The sequence below is a fragment of the Marmota flaviventris genome, chromosome 9 (assembly GCF_047511675.1).
Source record: "Marmota flaviventris isolate mMarFla1 chromosome 9, mMarFla1.hap1, whole genome shotgun sequence".
In the NCBI taxonomy this organism is placed as follows: domain Eukaryota; kingdom Metazoa; phylum Chordata; class Mammalia; order Rodentia; family Sciuridae; genus Marmota; species Marmota flaviventris.
Window position 1 is genome coordinate 108847677 of NC_092506.1, and position 14812 is coordinate 108862488.

At 36.5% G+C, this 14812-nt stretch overlaps 1 protein-coding gene and 1 pseudogene across 1 annotated transcript; one reads left to right on the forward strand and one right to left on the reverse strand.

Annotated features, from left to right (window-relative positions):
- Window positions 1-5942: 5942 nt before the first annotated feature.
- On the reverse strand, window positions 5943-7334 carry LOC114100655 (large ribosomal subunit protein eL43-like; annotated as a pseudogene).
- Window positions 7335-12409: 5075 nt separating this feature from the next.
- LOC114100742 (translation machinery-associated protein 7) lies at window positions 12410-12689 on the forward strand. Its single transcript, XM_027945545.2, has one exon. The coding sequence runs from the start codon at window positions 12410-12412 to the stop codon at window positions 12602-12604; it is 195 nt and encodes a 64-aa protein (XP_027801346.1). The 3' UTR covers window positions 12605-12689.
- The last annotated feature ends 2123 nt before the right edge of the window (window positions 12690-14812 follow it).

Sequence of the window (14812 nt, forward strand, 5' to 3'; positions counted from 1 at the left end):
CTTCATGAGTTTGGCCCCAAGGGCCCCAACCATCCCTACACAGCAGAGAATGCCAGTCACAAGTTTCATTCAGAGCTCATCAAAACTGAATAGAGACAAAAGACAGCAACTCAAATGTCTTCATTTGAAATGGCCATCATTGGTGCATTTTATGGGTTAGATGTGGTGTCCCCCTAAAGCTCACATGTAAAACAATGCAAGAAAGTTCAGAGGAGAAATGATTGGGTTGTAAGCGTCTTAACCCTCTCAGTGAATTAATCCCCTGTTAGGGATTAACTGAGTGGTAACTGAAGTGGTGGGGTGTGGCTGGAGGAGATGGGAATTGGGGCATGGTTTGTGGGTATATATTTGTATCTGACAAGTGGAGACCTCTCTTTCTGCTTTCTGATCTCCATGTGAACTGCTTCCCTCTGCCACACTCTTCCACCATGATGTTCTACTTCACCTCAAGCCACAAAGGAATGGAGCCAGCCTGCTATGGACTAAGATGTCTGAAACTGTGAGCCCTCAAATAAACTTTTCCTCTTTTAAAATTGTTCTGGTCAGATATTTTAGTCACAGCAGTCAAAAAGCTGACTAAAACAGTGCACAAGAAGGCATATATCACAAGTTATTCATTCTGCATCATACTAAATCTAGATTAACTTTTATTAAGTGTCTGACTCAAAAATACACCAATCTGGGTATAATCAATGCATGTGTGTAAAATAGAATCCTAGAATTGGATGGGAGCTTGGAGTTCTATGTTGGGGAGTAATTAACATATTAAATACTTACATACCAAGCACTGTTTTGGAAGTTTTACTTACATCATTTATACAAGATTAGTAATCTATACAAAGTACAAATTTATCGTACTTAAAAATACATAAACTGGATTTAAGAATACTAATACTGCCATTAATATGTTATACTCTGCAATGCTGACCACACGCCAGGAACTATGTTAAGTGCTTTACACATAGGTAATTGTCACAAAAACCCTATTAAGTGGATATTATTGTCTGCACAAGAACACTTCCTTGAATAGAAGGAATCAAATTTGTTTTTTTTTTTTTTAAGACAACCTGGGCTCTTCAGGTCCTAGGCATTGGTTGCAGTAGTGGAAGAGTCATAGGATCTGCTAGATTAATGATCAGAGGGAAGAATAGAGCGGAGAAACTAAGGGTCAACAGATACTAAAACATCAATCCCGAGACCTAGAAAAAAGGGCAGTAAGGAGTTTAAATAAAAAGAGTTTAGACCCAACTGCCAGATCCTCAAAGTGCATCTAAGAGAAAATGGTCAGTAAAAAGCTGTCAGCATGATCCCAACACATACAAATGATACTTTTTGAGGAGAGAGAAATGCAAATTATCCTAATTTGATCATTACACATTGTATACATATATCAAATTATCATAATGTACCCCATAAATGAGTACAAATATTAAGCCAATTTAAAAAGCTTTAAAATTTTTTAACTTGACATTTTTTTTAAGTTGTCAGTGTGAGATCAGAGCTTGGAAATATCAAGACATATATTAAGAAATCATATAATAGAGGTGATCAGAGAAAGCATAAGCCAAGGGTTAAGGATGGAAATTTACAATCATCCATAGTTAACAAAAGAGGAAAAGGAAACTCACAGAAATTGTTTCAGAAAAGGCAAAGGTGGTGGCCCTGGCAACTCTGCAGCCAACTAACCTGGGTTCTAATGCCATCACACACTGAGTAAGGTGACACCATTTGGGCCTGGGCAATACTGCCTTTAAGCAGAGACACCTAACACCCAGCATAAATGATTGTCAAGAATGCCCACTATCAAAGTGTTTAATTAATAAAGCATTACAAGGCCCTTATTCCCTTGTATCTCTTTAAATCCACTTGGTCAAATTCTGCCCTTTACTTTCTTTTAAATATATGGAATATTATAGTTTTTTATTGGTGTATAATAATTGTACATATTTAGGGGCAAATTTTGATAATTTGATTCATATTGATTCATATGTACTTTCTATATTGATCAAATCAGGCTAGCATTTCCTTCTTCTTAAACATTTGTCTTTCCTTTATGTTGGGAAGCTCAGGAAATTACCTCATTCTCAATTATATTAGAGGCAAGTCAATTGTATGTTCAAATACTGTTTAACTTACACATCCAATATTTAACACAATGATGAATGCATATATTCCTCATTAATATTTACTAAGTTCATTAGAGAGAAATGTAAATACGTTCAATAGCTCATATTCAAAAATTGACAAATCCAGAGATACATCTATTTTTTTCAAATACTGAAGTAACTCATTAGAGATTTCCTATAAATTGCTATGTGGTATTCCCATTTCCAAAAGACAAGTAATAATGTAGATTATACAAAACTAGTTTTACTATATTTTTGTGTTTGGGCTTTTTTTTTTTAAACTGGGATGAATCCAGTGGTGCTTAACCACTGAGCTACATCCCTTGTCATTCATTCATTTATTTATTTATTTATATTATTTTGAGAAAGGGTCTCTAAGTTGCATAGGGCCTCGATAAATTGCCAAGGCTGACTTTAAACTTGCAGTCTCCTATCTCCCATCTCAACCTCCCAAATTTCTGGGATTACAGGCATACTCCACTGTGCCCATCTTGACACTTAAATATGCTAATACTGACTCTGTGACATTAGGTGATGTGTGCCTATTGAGCATAACTTCCAGGATCAAGATTCTTACTGACTAAAAGAAGCCTCCTGTCATTTTAAAGACTGGCAAAGGAAAGTTACTCCGTGACAGAAAGAGCTGCAAAGCCTTCTGAAGTTAAGAGCTGCCCAGAGCTCAGTTTCAACATAGCCCACAGTTTGGGGCTCTTAAAATAGGAATCCATTTTTAAGTGACATTCATCTCAGGAATATATGTGCTATAAAAAAGCAAATTATACCAGCACTAGCAATGTAAAATAAATGCTTTCAAGGTGTGTTAAGGGCACATGATGTTCCAAGATTGTGCTACAGGAGAAAAATGCAAGAAGATAACATGGCCTTACTGAAAGGCAGTTTGATGAAGGGGAGGCTATTCTAGGCATTAGTGGGAATGTCAATTGATTTTTTTTAAATAAGTCCTAAACCTGAAGGTTCACAAATCTTGAATAAAGTGATAGACACTCCCTGTTGGGCAGAGATGTCTCAGAAACCCTAATTGCAGGATGGTGGAGAATCTCTGCTATTTAACATCTCTACTGGTCAGAAAAGCCACAGAACCTCCCTTTAACATTTGGCTATACTCTTTAAAGCTTTCTCTAGGGAACTATTTTCAAAAAACTAGTTTTAACCAATATGCAATGGGCTATAGTTAAAGAAGTCAGGCTTGGAACTCATAAGTAACTGGTTGTGTGGCCTTGAAAAGTCCAAATGTTTTTAACCTGAGATTTTCTCTTCTGTAAACAGGAATGTGCAAGCCTGATTTATCTACCTCCTGATGTTATGGCTTCCTCCCCATCCATCATTAAATACTGAATGAAGTTCCTCAAATTTCCAACGTCGTTTTTCTTATCTCTCCATCCCATACAATTTTCTGGAACAAATTCATCCACTTCTAGGGCTCAAATGTCATTTATTAATGAGTTTATTATGAGTTAATTACCTTACATATTTAATCAGTAAAAGAACTCACAAGACTCAAACCATTTAGATACACCAAACTTTGTTACAAGTAAAGTATACAGTACAGAAACAGCCAAAGGATACATTGAGAGAAGTCCAGAGATTTCCAGAGCAGAACCACCAACGACATATGTGGGAACCTTTTTGGTGCCAAGAAGACTTAAGTATGCTGTTCTTACAATGAACTGGTCTTATAGGCAATATTCACCAATGTGACCAACCTGAACTATTGAAACCACCTAGGCTCTACTGAAATCAGGTGCAATGATTTTTATTATTAGATTATTATAATCTAATTATTATTTCAAACAGCATTGGCAAGCTGGAACTTCCAGCCCTGAAACAGCTTATGGACCCATGGTCAATAGAACCTAATTTATCTTTAATAAACATATTTCATTGCATTGGCCAATGAAAGTTCTAGAGATAAACATGCATTCAATCTAAATTGGCGAAGGTGAACCCATGCTATACAATTGACAGCTGTCACATGTTCATGTCCAGCTCCAACTTATGTTCTGTATTCTCAATAGACAATCAAATGCCTCTACTTGAATATCTCACAAACACGTAAAACTCAGCCATGGGTAATACATTTATCTTATTCCTAAAATATTTTCTTTCTCTAATGTTTTCAACCTAACAAAGGTATCAATATCTGAGCCCATCCTGTATTCCTTCTCTCTTATTATCCTCGCCACCCAGTAAGTTACCAGACCCTCTGGGAGGGTTCTCTCTCAGAAGCCAATTCAATTTGCCAAATGACTGATTCATCAATGTTACTTCTTTTTACTGTTTAATTGCCTTTTTATTTTTTATTATGGACTTTGTCCAAACACATAAATGTACAACCTCACAGTACATTTCACGTCTTAAATCCATTATCCAACATCAACAGTTATCTTTATTTTAACAGTCTTTTTCATATATCACTACATGGTTTTTTGCTAAAGCATTTTAAAGCAAATCCTATACTTATATTATTTCAAACAAAAATACTTCAGTGTATATTTCTATTATATATGCTTTTTCCCTTTAACATAATATCACTATGTTGACTGATTTTTCTTGATCTAGAGATGAATGTAGGGCAGAGAGATAAGATCATATGCCTATCAGGTAGTAGACACTCAATATTGTTAACATTATTAATTCCTCAAATTTAAGAACGTTTCATTCAAACACCTCCCCTAGAATTTATAATCCTTAACCTTATTTTTGTTGATTAAATTTAGTAAATATATCATTTTATTATTCCTCTCCTTCCTATTTTCCTTTTTTTTTTTCTTTTTTTGTAAAAACAAGACCACATTTACTCATTACTCATGCAGATTAAGTGCAAGGAATTATGCTTGGTCCTGGGTACACTACAATAAGCTAAATTCTGTTGAAACAATAATCCAAACAAAAAAATCTAACCTGTTATTTATGGGTTTAGAAGAGGTTGACCCAGTTAAGGAGCACTGCTCTGAAGTGATATTCGTGCCAGAGCCAGCTCTTATATAGATGAAGGAAACATCTGTGTATAAGCTATTTGAAACAACAACAACAATAACAAAAAGTCACTAACGGGCAAAAGCAAGATTTAGCAGAAAGGGGTCAATTCAAGAAAAGTCACAAAGGTCTTTATTCTAACAGTAAAGGAAATCTATGTTTTATAACCATTACATTCATGAAGAATTACTCTGATTTTGGAGTCCCTACCACAGATGGCTATTTAGACATGGCTGAGAAAAAGATGATAACCACCAGAGAACTAATCATAACTAGTAAATCCCTCTAAGGAACTTCTGCTTTTTTTTTTACCATCTGTATGAAATTGAATTCAATCTATGAACCCTTGTGTGAAAACTAAAAAAAAAAAAAAAAGGATGGCAGACACATTCAAAATTGTTATATAACTATTTCACATGTTTTAAAGGCATTGATACAATGTGCAGTCAAATGAAACACCAAAAGAGGCAATTTTTGTATATCTTTAGTGTATTTTAGCGCATTTTACCTTTAAAACAAATTTTGCACAATATGTCAATGTATCTCTGAGAAGTTGAACAGTGGTTTAAAAAAAAAAAAAAGCTAAGCATATACCTAAGCTGTAAGTCTTAGTTTCATGCCATTATCATCTGACTACTGGAGAAAAAAAAAAAAAGACCTGAATTACACTAACCCATCTCAGCAAAATTTTCCAATTCAAATTAGAAGGGCTTCAACTTACAAATCACTTTTGAAGGGACAATATTACTGCAATTAACATCAGAAGATCCAGTTAATACAATTTAAACAAACCACAATTTTGCTCTATTGTAGAACTTTCTACTGGTCTTTCAATTCCTTCTACCTTCTGAGTGCAGACTTGACCTTGACGGCAGAGGTGGTGTTGTAGGTCCAGGCACCACCAGCCACTGTTTTCATGCAGGAACCACAGTGCCTGATCCCCACAGCCCGTCTCTTCTACATCTTGGTTTTGCCACAGAAGGAACAAGTGTACTTGGCGTGCTGGCTGATTTCAATTTTCTTCATCATTTTCCAGAGGGAGGCACAGTGGTGGGTCCCATATTTACCGACGATTCTGACTTTCTTAGTGTGTTTAGCTCCACGACTTAGGCCCGAGACCAGAGAACCTACTTTCCTTTCTTTGTCTTTGTCTTCTTATTGTTTATGGAAAATTTCCTCACCTTTTTATTTCAACCCTTCTATTTTAATTCGGTTTTTGCTTTTGTTTTGGGTTTTTTTGTTTTGTTTCTTTGGTTTGGTTCGCTTTGTTTTGGTTTGATTTGGGTTATATTATTTTCAGCTTTCCAAAACTTTTTGCTTATTTTTCTCATTCCTTTTTGTCTGCTCTTATTTTGAATATGCAATAAGAGATTACATTTTAAAATAAAATTTAAAGTCAAATTTTACAATATACAAATAATAACAGCCAGCACACCAATTTTTATTCATTCTAAATCCCTCTATTGTGTATGATCTTCTAGGTGTGATAGAAGATATCTTTTCCATTCATACATTTCCTTCTTTGCCTTCTCATATTTTAAAATCATAATGTCTTCTAGGTTGTACAGTATCTTCCAAAATTGCCCTTAATAACTTTAAAAACAAATTAATTATGAACATGAAAAAAATGTAAATAAATAGTTGATTCTTGAATATCAAACTACAGCATTTTCTAAAATACCTCTTTGACTCTAATTTGACACTCTTGGAGGACATCATAATATATTTGATTAACAATTCACAATGGGTAAAGAGTCAGTCCTTTTATAATCTCATAAGGTGAAAGTTTTATATAAATTAATATCATTACTATTTGCATAGCTCAATATATCAGTTAATCCTTAAGGCAATATGATTTTATTGTTCTGTATGACATTATTCAATCATATATCTAACACAAAATCTTATTTTAACATCATTATCTTCACTATTTACACATATGTTTTTGAATTTATATACTATATACATACATAAAATTGTGTGTGTGTCCTTGTGTCTCAAATGCTCTTAGGAACATCCTTGTCTTCTTGCTGGTTGTCTCATTAATAAAGGAAATATAATTTTGATATGTGCTAAAAAATAAATATTTAAGTTGAACTTTTTCAAATTAATAATAATATGAATGAATAATTTCTATTGGGTACTTAATGTAAGTCAAAGAACACACTAAGTGCATATACTTTGTCTTCCATAACTCTTACCGAAATACATTTTATTATTATACTAATTTTACAAATGAGAAAACTGAAATTTATGGGATTGGCAATTTTCTAGAATTCATATAAATGACACCTCCAAGAAGCAAACAATTGTCTTCCTCTAGTACCCAAATCCTTTGTCATTGAAAATTTATTTTCTCTGAGTCTGCAATCCTTTATGGTTTTTCCATAAACATGCAATTTAAATTTTAATGCCTTCCTAAAAACAACTTCCCTAGCACATGCAAGGTACTGAGTTCAATCCTTAGCACCCAATATAAATAAATAAATAAAATAAAGGTATTGTGTCCAACTACAACTAAAAAAAGTTTTTTAAAAAAATACTTCCTCAGATGCCCACCTTCCACTCTCTGTTCCCACTCCCTCCCTATAAAGACAACTCCTTCTATGTGACCAGGGAAGACACAGACTTTACTACAGCATCTGGAAAAAATGTATTATTTTCCAGAAAATTCGAGTTTCTGTAACTTCTAGAACTCCAGTGGGGTATGAAAATCTCTGAAATTTGTGGGTATAAATTTTATGTTCATCATTTTTCTAATATTGGTCTAAAAGGAAATTCTAACACTTTTTTTAAAACACTTTTTTAAAAGGCCAGGGTCAGGGAGATAAAATTTGTACTAAATGCAGAGCAGTTTGGGGCAATGAAAGATTACCATGAAGGGAAGCAATCATAACCAAGTCTTATATCTCTAATATGACCCCAAGCAAAAAAAAAAAATGGAACATTTTTAAAAAGTCAAACCAAATTCCATACCAATTATATGGGTAGCCTGGCCCCATCCCACCCCCTTACCACCTCCCACACCTCAATAATGAGAGGGCAGCATAAAACCACAGGGTTCCACCTATTCAGGGATGGCCTAGGGAGAGTAGCCTGGCACCAGTCCCAGGTGAAGTCCAAGATCGACATCCTCTACCAGTAAAGACCTACTCCAGGGCAGGCCTTCCTGTAATTACATTGTCCTGGCCCACAGCCTGGCAAGTTATTTAGAGAATCAGCTCCTGCTCTTACCATAGATATTCTCTGTTTATAGCCAGCTGTCTGAGCTGCCATGTCCTCACTCTGACTATCCTGGGACTCCACCCTGATGTCTCTGAATGCCCACACTCAGCAAATATCCTATTTTTTGCAGATGCCACTGCAGAGTGTATGCTCTCAGGTGTCCTGCTGCCTACCCCCCAGGGACCTCAAGAGACTGAGCCTGAAGTGGTCCCTGGTACGGGTGATCAAGTCCATAGCTTCAGGATTCCCCCATATTGCTCAAGTCCTTTTCACTGTCCCTGGCTTTTTCTCAAGAGTGTTCCTCCAGAGAGTTGTTGACATGATCCATTTTTTAATTATAACTCATAATTTTAAAAACCGTTGTCTGAAATATGCATTTTAGAGACCAAAAAAAAGAGAGGCAAAAATGAAGTGAGAAGGTTCAGCTTAAAATATTGTCAAATCTATAATTTTTCAAGGAAAAACCTAGAAAACTTGTCTTCAAGTTAATTTTTATTACCTTGAAAAATTAAAATATTAAATATTTGAATTTTGGTATTTAGGGCACAATAATCTTTTCAAGGATAAGAGCTTCAAAAGTTTCAAAGCAAGATAATTATCCTCTGTGAGATGTTTTCCACTCCCCTCCTTCAAAGTTCTTGATTAGACACTATTAGTGCCTAGCACATAGTATTTGCTAGATAAATGTTGCTTTTATTTCTTCACTGAATTCCATCCCTTAAGGAACCCATTCAAACCACTATTATATGTATTATTTTGTAAACTCAACTTTTTCAGCCACTACAAAAATCCTGACTAAAGAGAATGTAGCAGAGTGCAGAGGATTTTTAGGGCATGAAACTACCCTGTACAACACTATAATGGTGGATATATATATATCATTATAAATTAGTCCAAAGCCATAGAATGTACAATACTCAAAGTGAATCCTCATGTAAACTATGAACTCTAGGTGATAAAGTGGCAATGTAGGTTCATCCACTGTATAAACTTACCACCTAGTATAAGGTGGTAAGAATGGAGGAGATTGTACATAGGGGGTCAGGAAGTCTACAGGAAATTTGAGCAATTTTCTGTCAGTTTTTCTGTGAAACTAGTACTGCTCTAAAAAAGTGAAGTCTTATAAAAAGGGAAAGAGAAGAACTGCTGGGGGATGGGAGACCTGGCCCTTTTCTTGCAATGTTATTTACTTAATAAATTAGCCATTGAGGGCGTGTCAACTTCTCACTACAAAATTGAGAAAAACATCAATTTTTCCTTCCTGGAAAAATGATAATGGAAAAACCAAAGCCAAAGGCTTTTGTGCTACACCCACTTCTTTCCTTAAAGATCATTCCCAACCTATACCAATCCCATCCTTTTAGGCTCAAAGTCCAGGTGATAAACCCGCCTATGCCAGGAAGTAGATGTCAATATCAAGCTGCAGGAGCCTGGTGCCAAAATGAGGTTAGTAGACTTTGCCAACTGCTGTTCTGTCTGAACCCACAGCTTTTGGAAAGAGAAGAACTGGCAGCCCAGAAGTCTGTGTCAGTACATTGAGCTGACCAGTGACAAACAGCTGTGTGCCACCCCTTTCCTACTATGGCACAGCAGGGCCCAGCTAGAAAATCTGGGCACAGAAGGTGGTGGACAGTACCTGCCAAATGCAAAGATTTGGTAAGTGAAGAGTAGACCCAAGAGAATTCCTGGTAAATTGTCTTCTGGTGTTCATTCCCCATTCCAGCAGAAGGTTGTCTTAAAAAACAAACAAACAAAAACCCCTGTTCCAGGGCTTCCAACCAAAAGCTTCAGTACAGGAGCAAGCTCTGTGGTCAGCCTGTGTGAAAATTTCCAGCTACCACCCACACAATGAAACTGACCAATACAAAAAGGTGAGTCCCCGTGTTCACCTTAGACAGTTTTCCACCTCAAGAAGCCGCTGCAGTTAGATGATTACTGCCATTTAGAGTTGTTTCTTCTGAGTTTCAGTGAGTCACATTGTTAGCTTTCTCCAACAGCTTGGGGGTCCTTGGCTGTTCTCTTGAAGCTAAGACTATCCTAAGTCAATAGGCCTCTCTGTGAGCTAGGGCCACCTGTGGACACTGGGAGATTTCACTCCTCTGTGGTTTGTGAGGGCTATTTTTTGAAGGAACACTAACTTCAGCATTTTTCTTCAAACTGGTCATTTTCAACAGAGAAGTGACTCCAGTCTTCTAGTTCAAGAGACTAGAAGAAGAGGGACCTTAATAATGACGCCTCCAGTATTTAGAGAGCTGGTGGAAACCTCTAGAATTTATGTGATCTGTCTTTCCAGCTCAGTCCCCTTGTTCGTGGCTGTGCCTGGTGTCTGAGCCCAGGTTCTTCTGGTTCAGACTCTCCACAGAGTAAACTTCAAGACTCCTATCAATCAGACTGGGAAAGGTAGAAAAGCTGCAAAACTAATCTGTGAGAGGGGATAAAATATTTTTAAAAATTTAATGACATTTGAACAAATTTTTCTGGAATATTCACTTTATAAGCAGCAAGTTACAGTCTTTGGGACTTGGTTATTCTATCTGTTGAATGAACTAATACAACCTAACTTACTGTGCACAATTCAAGAAGTAGTTCTCTTTTCTTTGTCCTAATTTACTGTATAGATTTTTCAAAAACAAATGTTAATAAACTGTATTTGGTAAAATGACTCCTTAAAAAGGGAAGTAACCAACTGGAAAAAAGGGAGTATTTGGTACTATGATAAGTGCTTCCATGAATTATATATATATTTATCTTTGTAGCAACCACATGAGATTGGTATGATCTCTATTTTACTTAACTAAACGGAGTTAGACAAGGTAAAATAATTAGCTCAAATTCACATAGTTAATAAAAGAGCAGAGCTGTAAACTCATGCCTACTATATGTCAAAAGATTTTACTATTATTAGTATACTCTGCTGCTATATAAACAAAGCCCTTAAAGGTTTATGAGAATATCCTAAATTGATAGGCCACTCTGATGGCTTGGGCCACACTTGGACATACAGTGTATAGTGTGTGTGTGTGTGTGTGTGTGTGTGTGTAGATACAATCCAGAGAGTCCCTGGACTTTAGGGCAATCACTTTAGAAGACTCATTTGAAAGTCTGCAGCCTTGCTGCATGAGTCACTTGTCCCATGTTAAGGGGGAGCAAAGACCTTCTGAGGTCTGCCTCCTATTGTATGGCAGAAAAACAAAGGATGAAGGGCAGAGGATCCTTCAGTAAAGATTTTGGATATTAGTTCAATAACTACTCTCTATCCAGAAAATCTCCTTCATGTTTCAATTTTGAATGTACTGATTTATTTTTATTAAGAAAAAAAATGGCATCCTCTTATAGAATTAAACTCTTCTACTCAATGCATTTTTTTAAACTCTCCTTAGAGTTTCAGCAAATGTAAAGCAATAACCAAGAAAAGGTACAAAGCAAAATCAATTGCCTCTGTTCACTATAATATAAAATAAAACTAATTCATTCACTCATTCATTCATTCCTAAAAATCTAAAAATATGTATAGAGCCAGTCATTTCTAACCATAGAGCAGTTTCCCTTTCAGAAAATCTTCTTCCAATTCAGCATGCATTAGAAGTCTGAATTAAACAAACAAAAAAGCATAGTTTCGATGCGTGACTGAGCTGCCAAGAAAGTAAGTTCCTGGGAGGGCAGAGACAAGAAGGCAGGAACCAGGTCAGTAGGGGCTTAGAGACTTGGTGCTCCTCTGTGAGGATGCCAGAGCCAACCCGGGGTGGAGCAGCCTTCATTCTCAGTACCTCTGAAGTAGAAAAAAAAAAAATGTCACAGCTCTTCTCAGCCCTGGTGATCCAAAACCAGCTTCTCTGGGAATTCCTAACCACAAGCACATGTTGGTTATGTTTCAAGCTGCAATCTACATTACACGTGTAGCCTGAAAACCCCAAGCCAAAAATTCCAAAAAAAAAATGAAAAGTTTTAATAATAGGTGAAATCAGATTGAGTTGTTTCCATCAGGAAGTGAAATTCAGGCAGAGAGTTGAAGAATAAGAATATTTGGAGGAGCAAGGTTTGGGGTAGGGACGGTAGGCGCCATGTCTGGCCAGGAAGGTGGCAAGAAGAAGCCCCTGAAACAACCTAAGAAGAAGGCCAAGGAGCTGGATGAGGAAGAGAAGGCTTTCAAACAGAAACAAAAAGAGGAGCAGAAGAAACTTGAGGAGCTAAAAGCGAAGGCCGCAGGGAAGGGCCCCCTGGCCACAGGTGGAATTAAGAAATCTGGTAAAAAGTAAGCCGATTCTTGTGCCTGAAATGATGGTGACTGTTGATTCCATTCCTATTTAGACATCAGGAGCCCCGCTGTAACATATTTTGCCACCTATAGCTAGAATGAAGTGTTGGGTTGGAGTCTGTTGTAAATTTAATAAACTTTTGCAAAATAATAATAATAATAATACACACACAACAAAAGAGTATTTGTTCTCCTATTTGGAGGAATCCTCTCTTAGATCTTAGATGAATTTCTGCACACTGATGCAGACTGCCCAGAACACATTGCCCAGCTTCTATTGATCAGGTGCTTCCAGTCGGGTCAATGCCTCTGAGGTAATGAGAGTTCATAATGTCAAAGGTAGAGATGCACAATCCAGCACCCAGCTCTCGTGTGTGGTGATCAGGGTGCCACCAGTAGCATTCAGCTGCCTATGGAGGCAGTTTTGGAAGTGCCAGCCAGCATCCTGACAGGCAGATTCCATGATGTGACTTGGCTCGATTTCCACCTGCCTGCCTTCTCCTGAATCCTGCCTGTTCCCAAACAATAGCCTATTTCCGCCCAGTAAACTCCCTTCTTGCTGAAGTTAACCAGCTTCTTCAGATATAGTGGTTTCACCTAAGAACTCTGACTGCTGATAGATGGATGGACTCAGGGAGGGGTGCAGGAGGGCCACATCCAGGCTGTGCCTTGGTTTTTGTATGCCCTGTAATGTCTCACAGACCCCATCCACCATCAACTGAGGGATGGAGAATGGACCTTGTTCTTGCTTCCCACAAAGAAGGGTGCTCTATTTGGATTCATCTGTTCCCTTGCAGGCTGCTTTTATGATAGTGTTTGGGAGGAGGAGGAGGGAAGAACAAAGAATAGACTCTAGAGAATATACTCATATGTTCTTCATATGTTCACACCTAAAGTCCTTTGTGGGATTCCGAAACCTTTTTTATCTTATAAAAGTTATGCCTTTGCTTTTCTTCTTAAATGGATATAAATACATTCCTGCACCTTTTTTTTTCCCATACCAGGGATTGAACCCAGGGGCACTTAACCACACCACAGCTACAGCCCTTTATATATATATATATATATTTTAAATTTAGAAACAGGGTCTTGCTGAGTTGCTTAGAGCCTTGCTAAATTGCTGAGGCTGGCTTTGAATTGGCAATCCTCCTGTCTCAGCCTCCTGAGCCACTGAGATTACAGGTGCGCACTACCACACCCAGCACATTCCTGCATTCTTAAGCAAAACATACACAAAATGAAAGACTGATAATGGAGGCATTTTTGTCATATTTAGGAATGCAGGAACTTCAAATATGTAGCTTTACGTGAACCCAGCTTGAGTATCAGACTATTTCCACCACAATAGTTTGGAGGCTTCTCAGAAATCTAAAATTAGAACTAGCATAATCTAGCAATCCCACTCATGGATATAGACCTAAGTGAAGTGAATTCAGCATACCAAAGAATACTTGCATATCTATGTTTGTTACAGCATAACCACAATAGTTTAAATATCAGATTGGCCTGGGTGCCTATGAACAGATGAATGGATAAAGAAAATGTGGTATATATACACAATGAACTATTATTTGGACATAAAGAAGAATGTAATCCTATCATGGATTGTTCAAGTACCACATGTTCTCTCTCATATGTGGAAGCTAGAAGACGTTGACTTGAAAGTAGACTAGTGAATACTAGAGATTGAGAAAGATGTGGAGGATGAAGAATGGAATTTTGTTTTGATCACTAAACATTATTCATATATGGAAATATCCCACTGAATCCTATTAACATTTTACCATCATAAAATTACAATTTTTTAAATAAATGCATTATTATTCCATATAAATAACTATTTAAAAAGACAATAAAACAAACTTTAAAGTTTGGTAATGGTGACATAAGCAAACAGGATTCACTTGCTACACAGTTATATATTGAATATGTGTATCAACTGAACATTTTCTGGGCAGTTTTGTAAAATAATTGGTCATCAAATTTAATCCCCCCAATTTTTTAAAGTTTATTAAATCTAATGATATTGTTATTAATTAGTGTTCAGTTAACATGAATATAGTTTACATCTAGATTTTAAATGGCCAATGTTATGACAAAGGTCTGTTTTTCATGGGCTATGTATTATAAATAATGTTTACTGAGATTCCTATTAATCAATATATGAAATAACCTCATGTTCATTGTTTAAAATTGGGGACCAAATTTT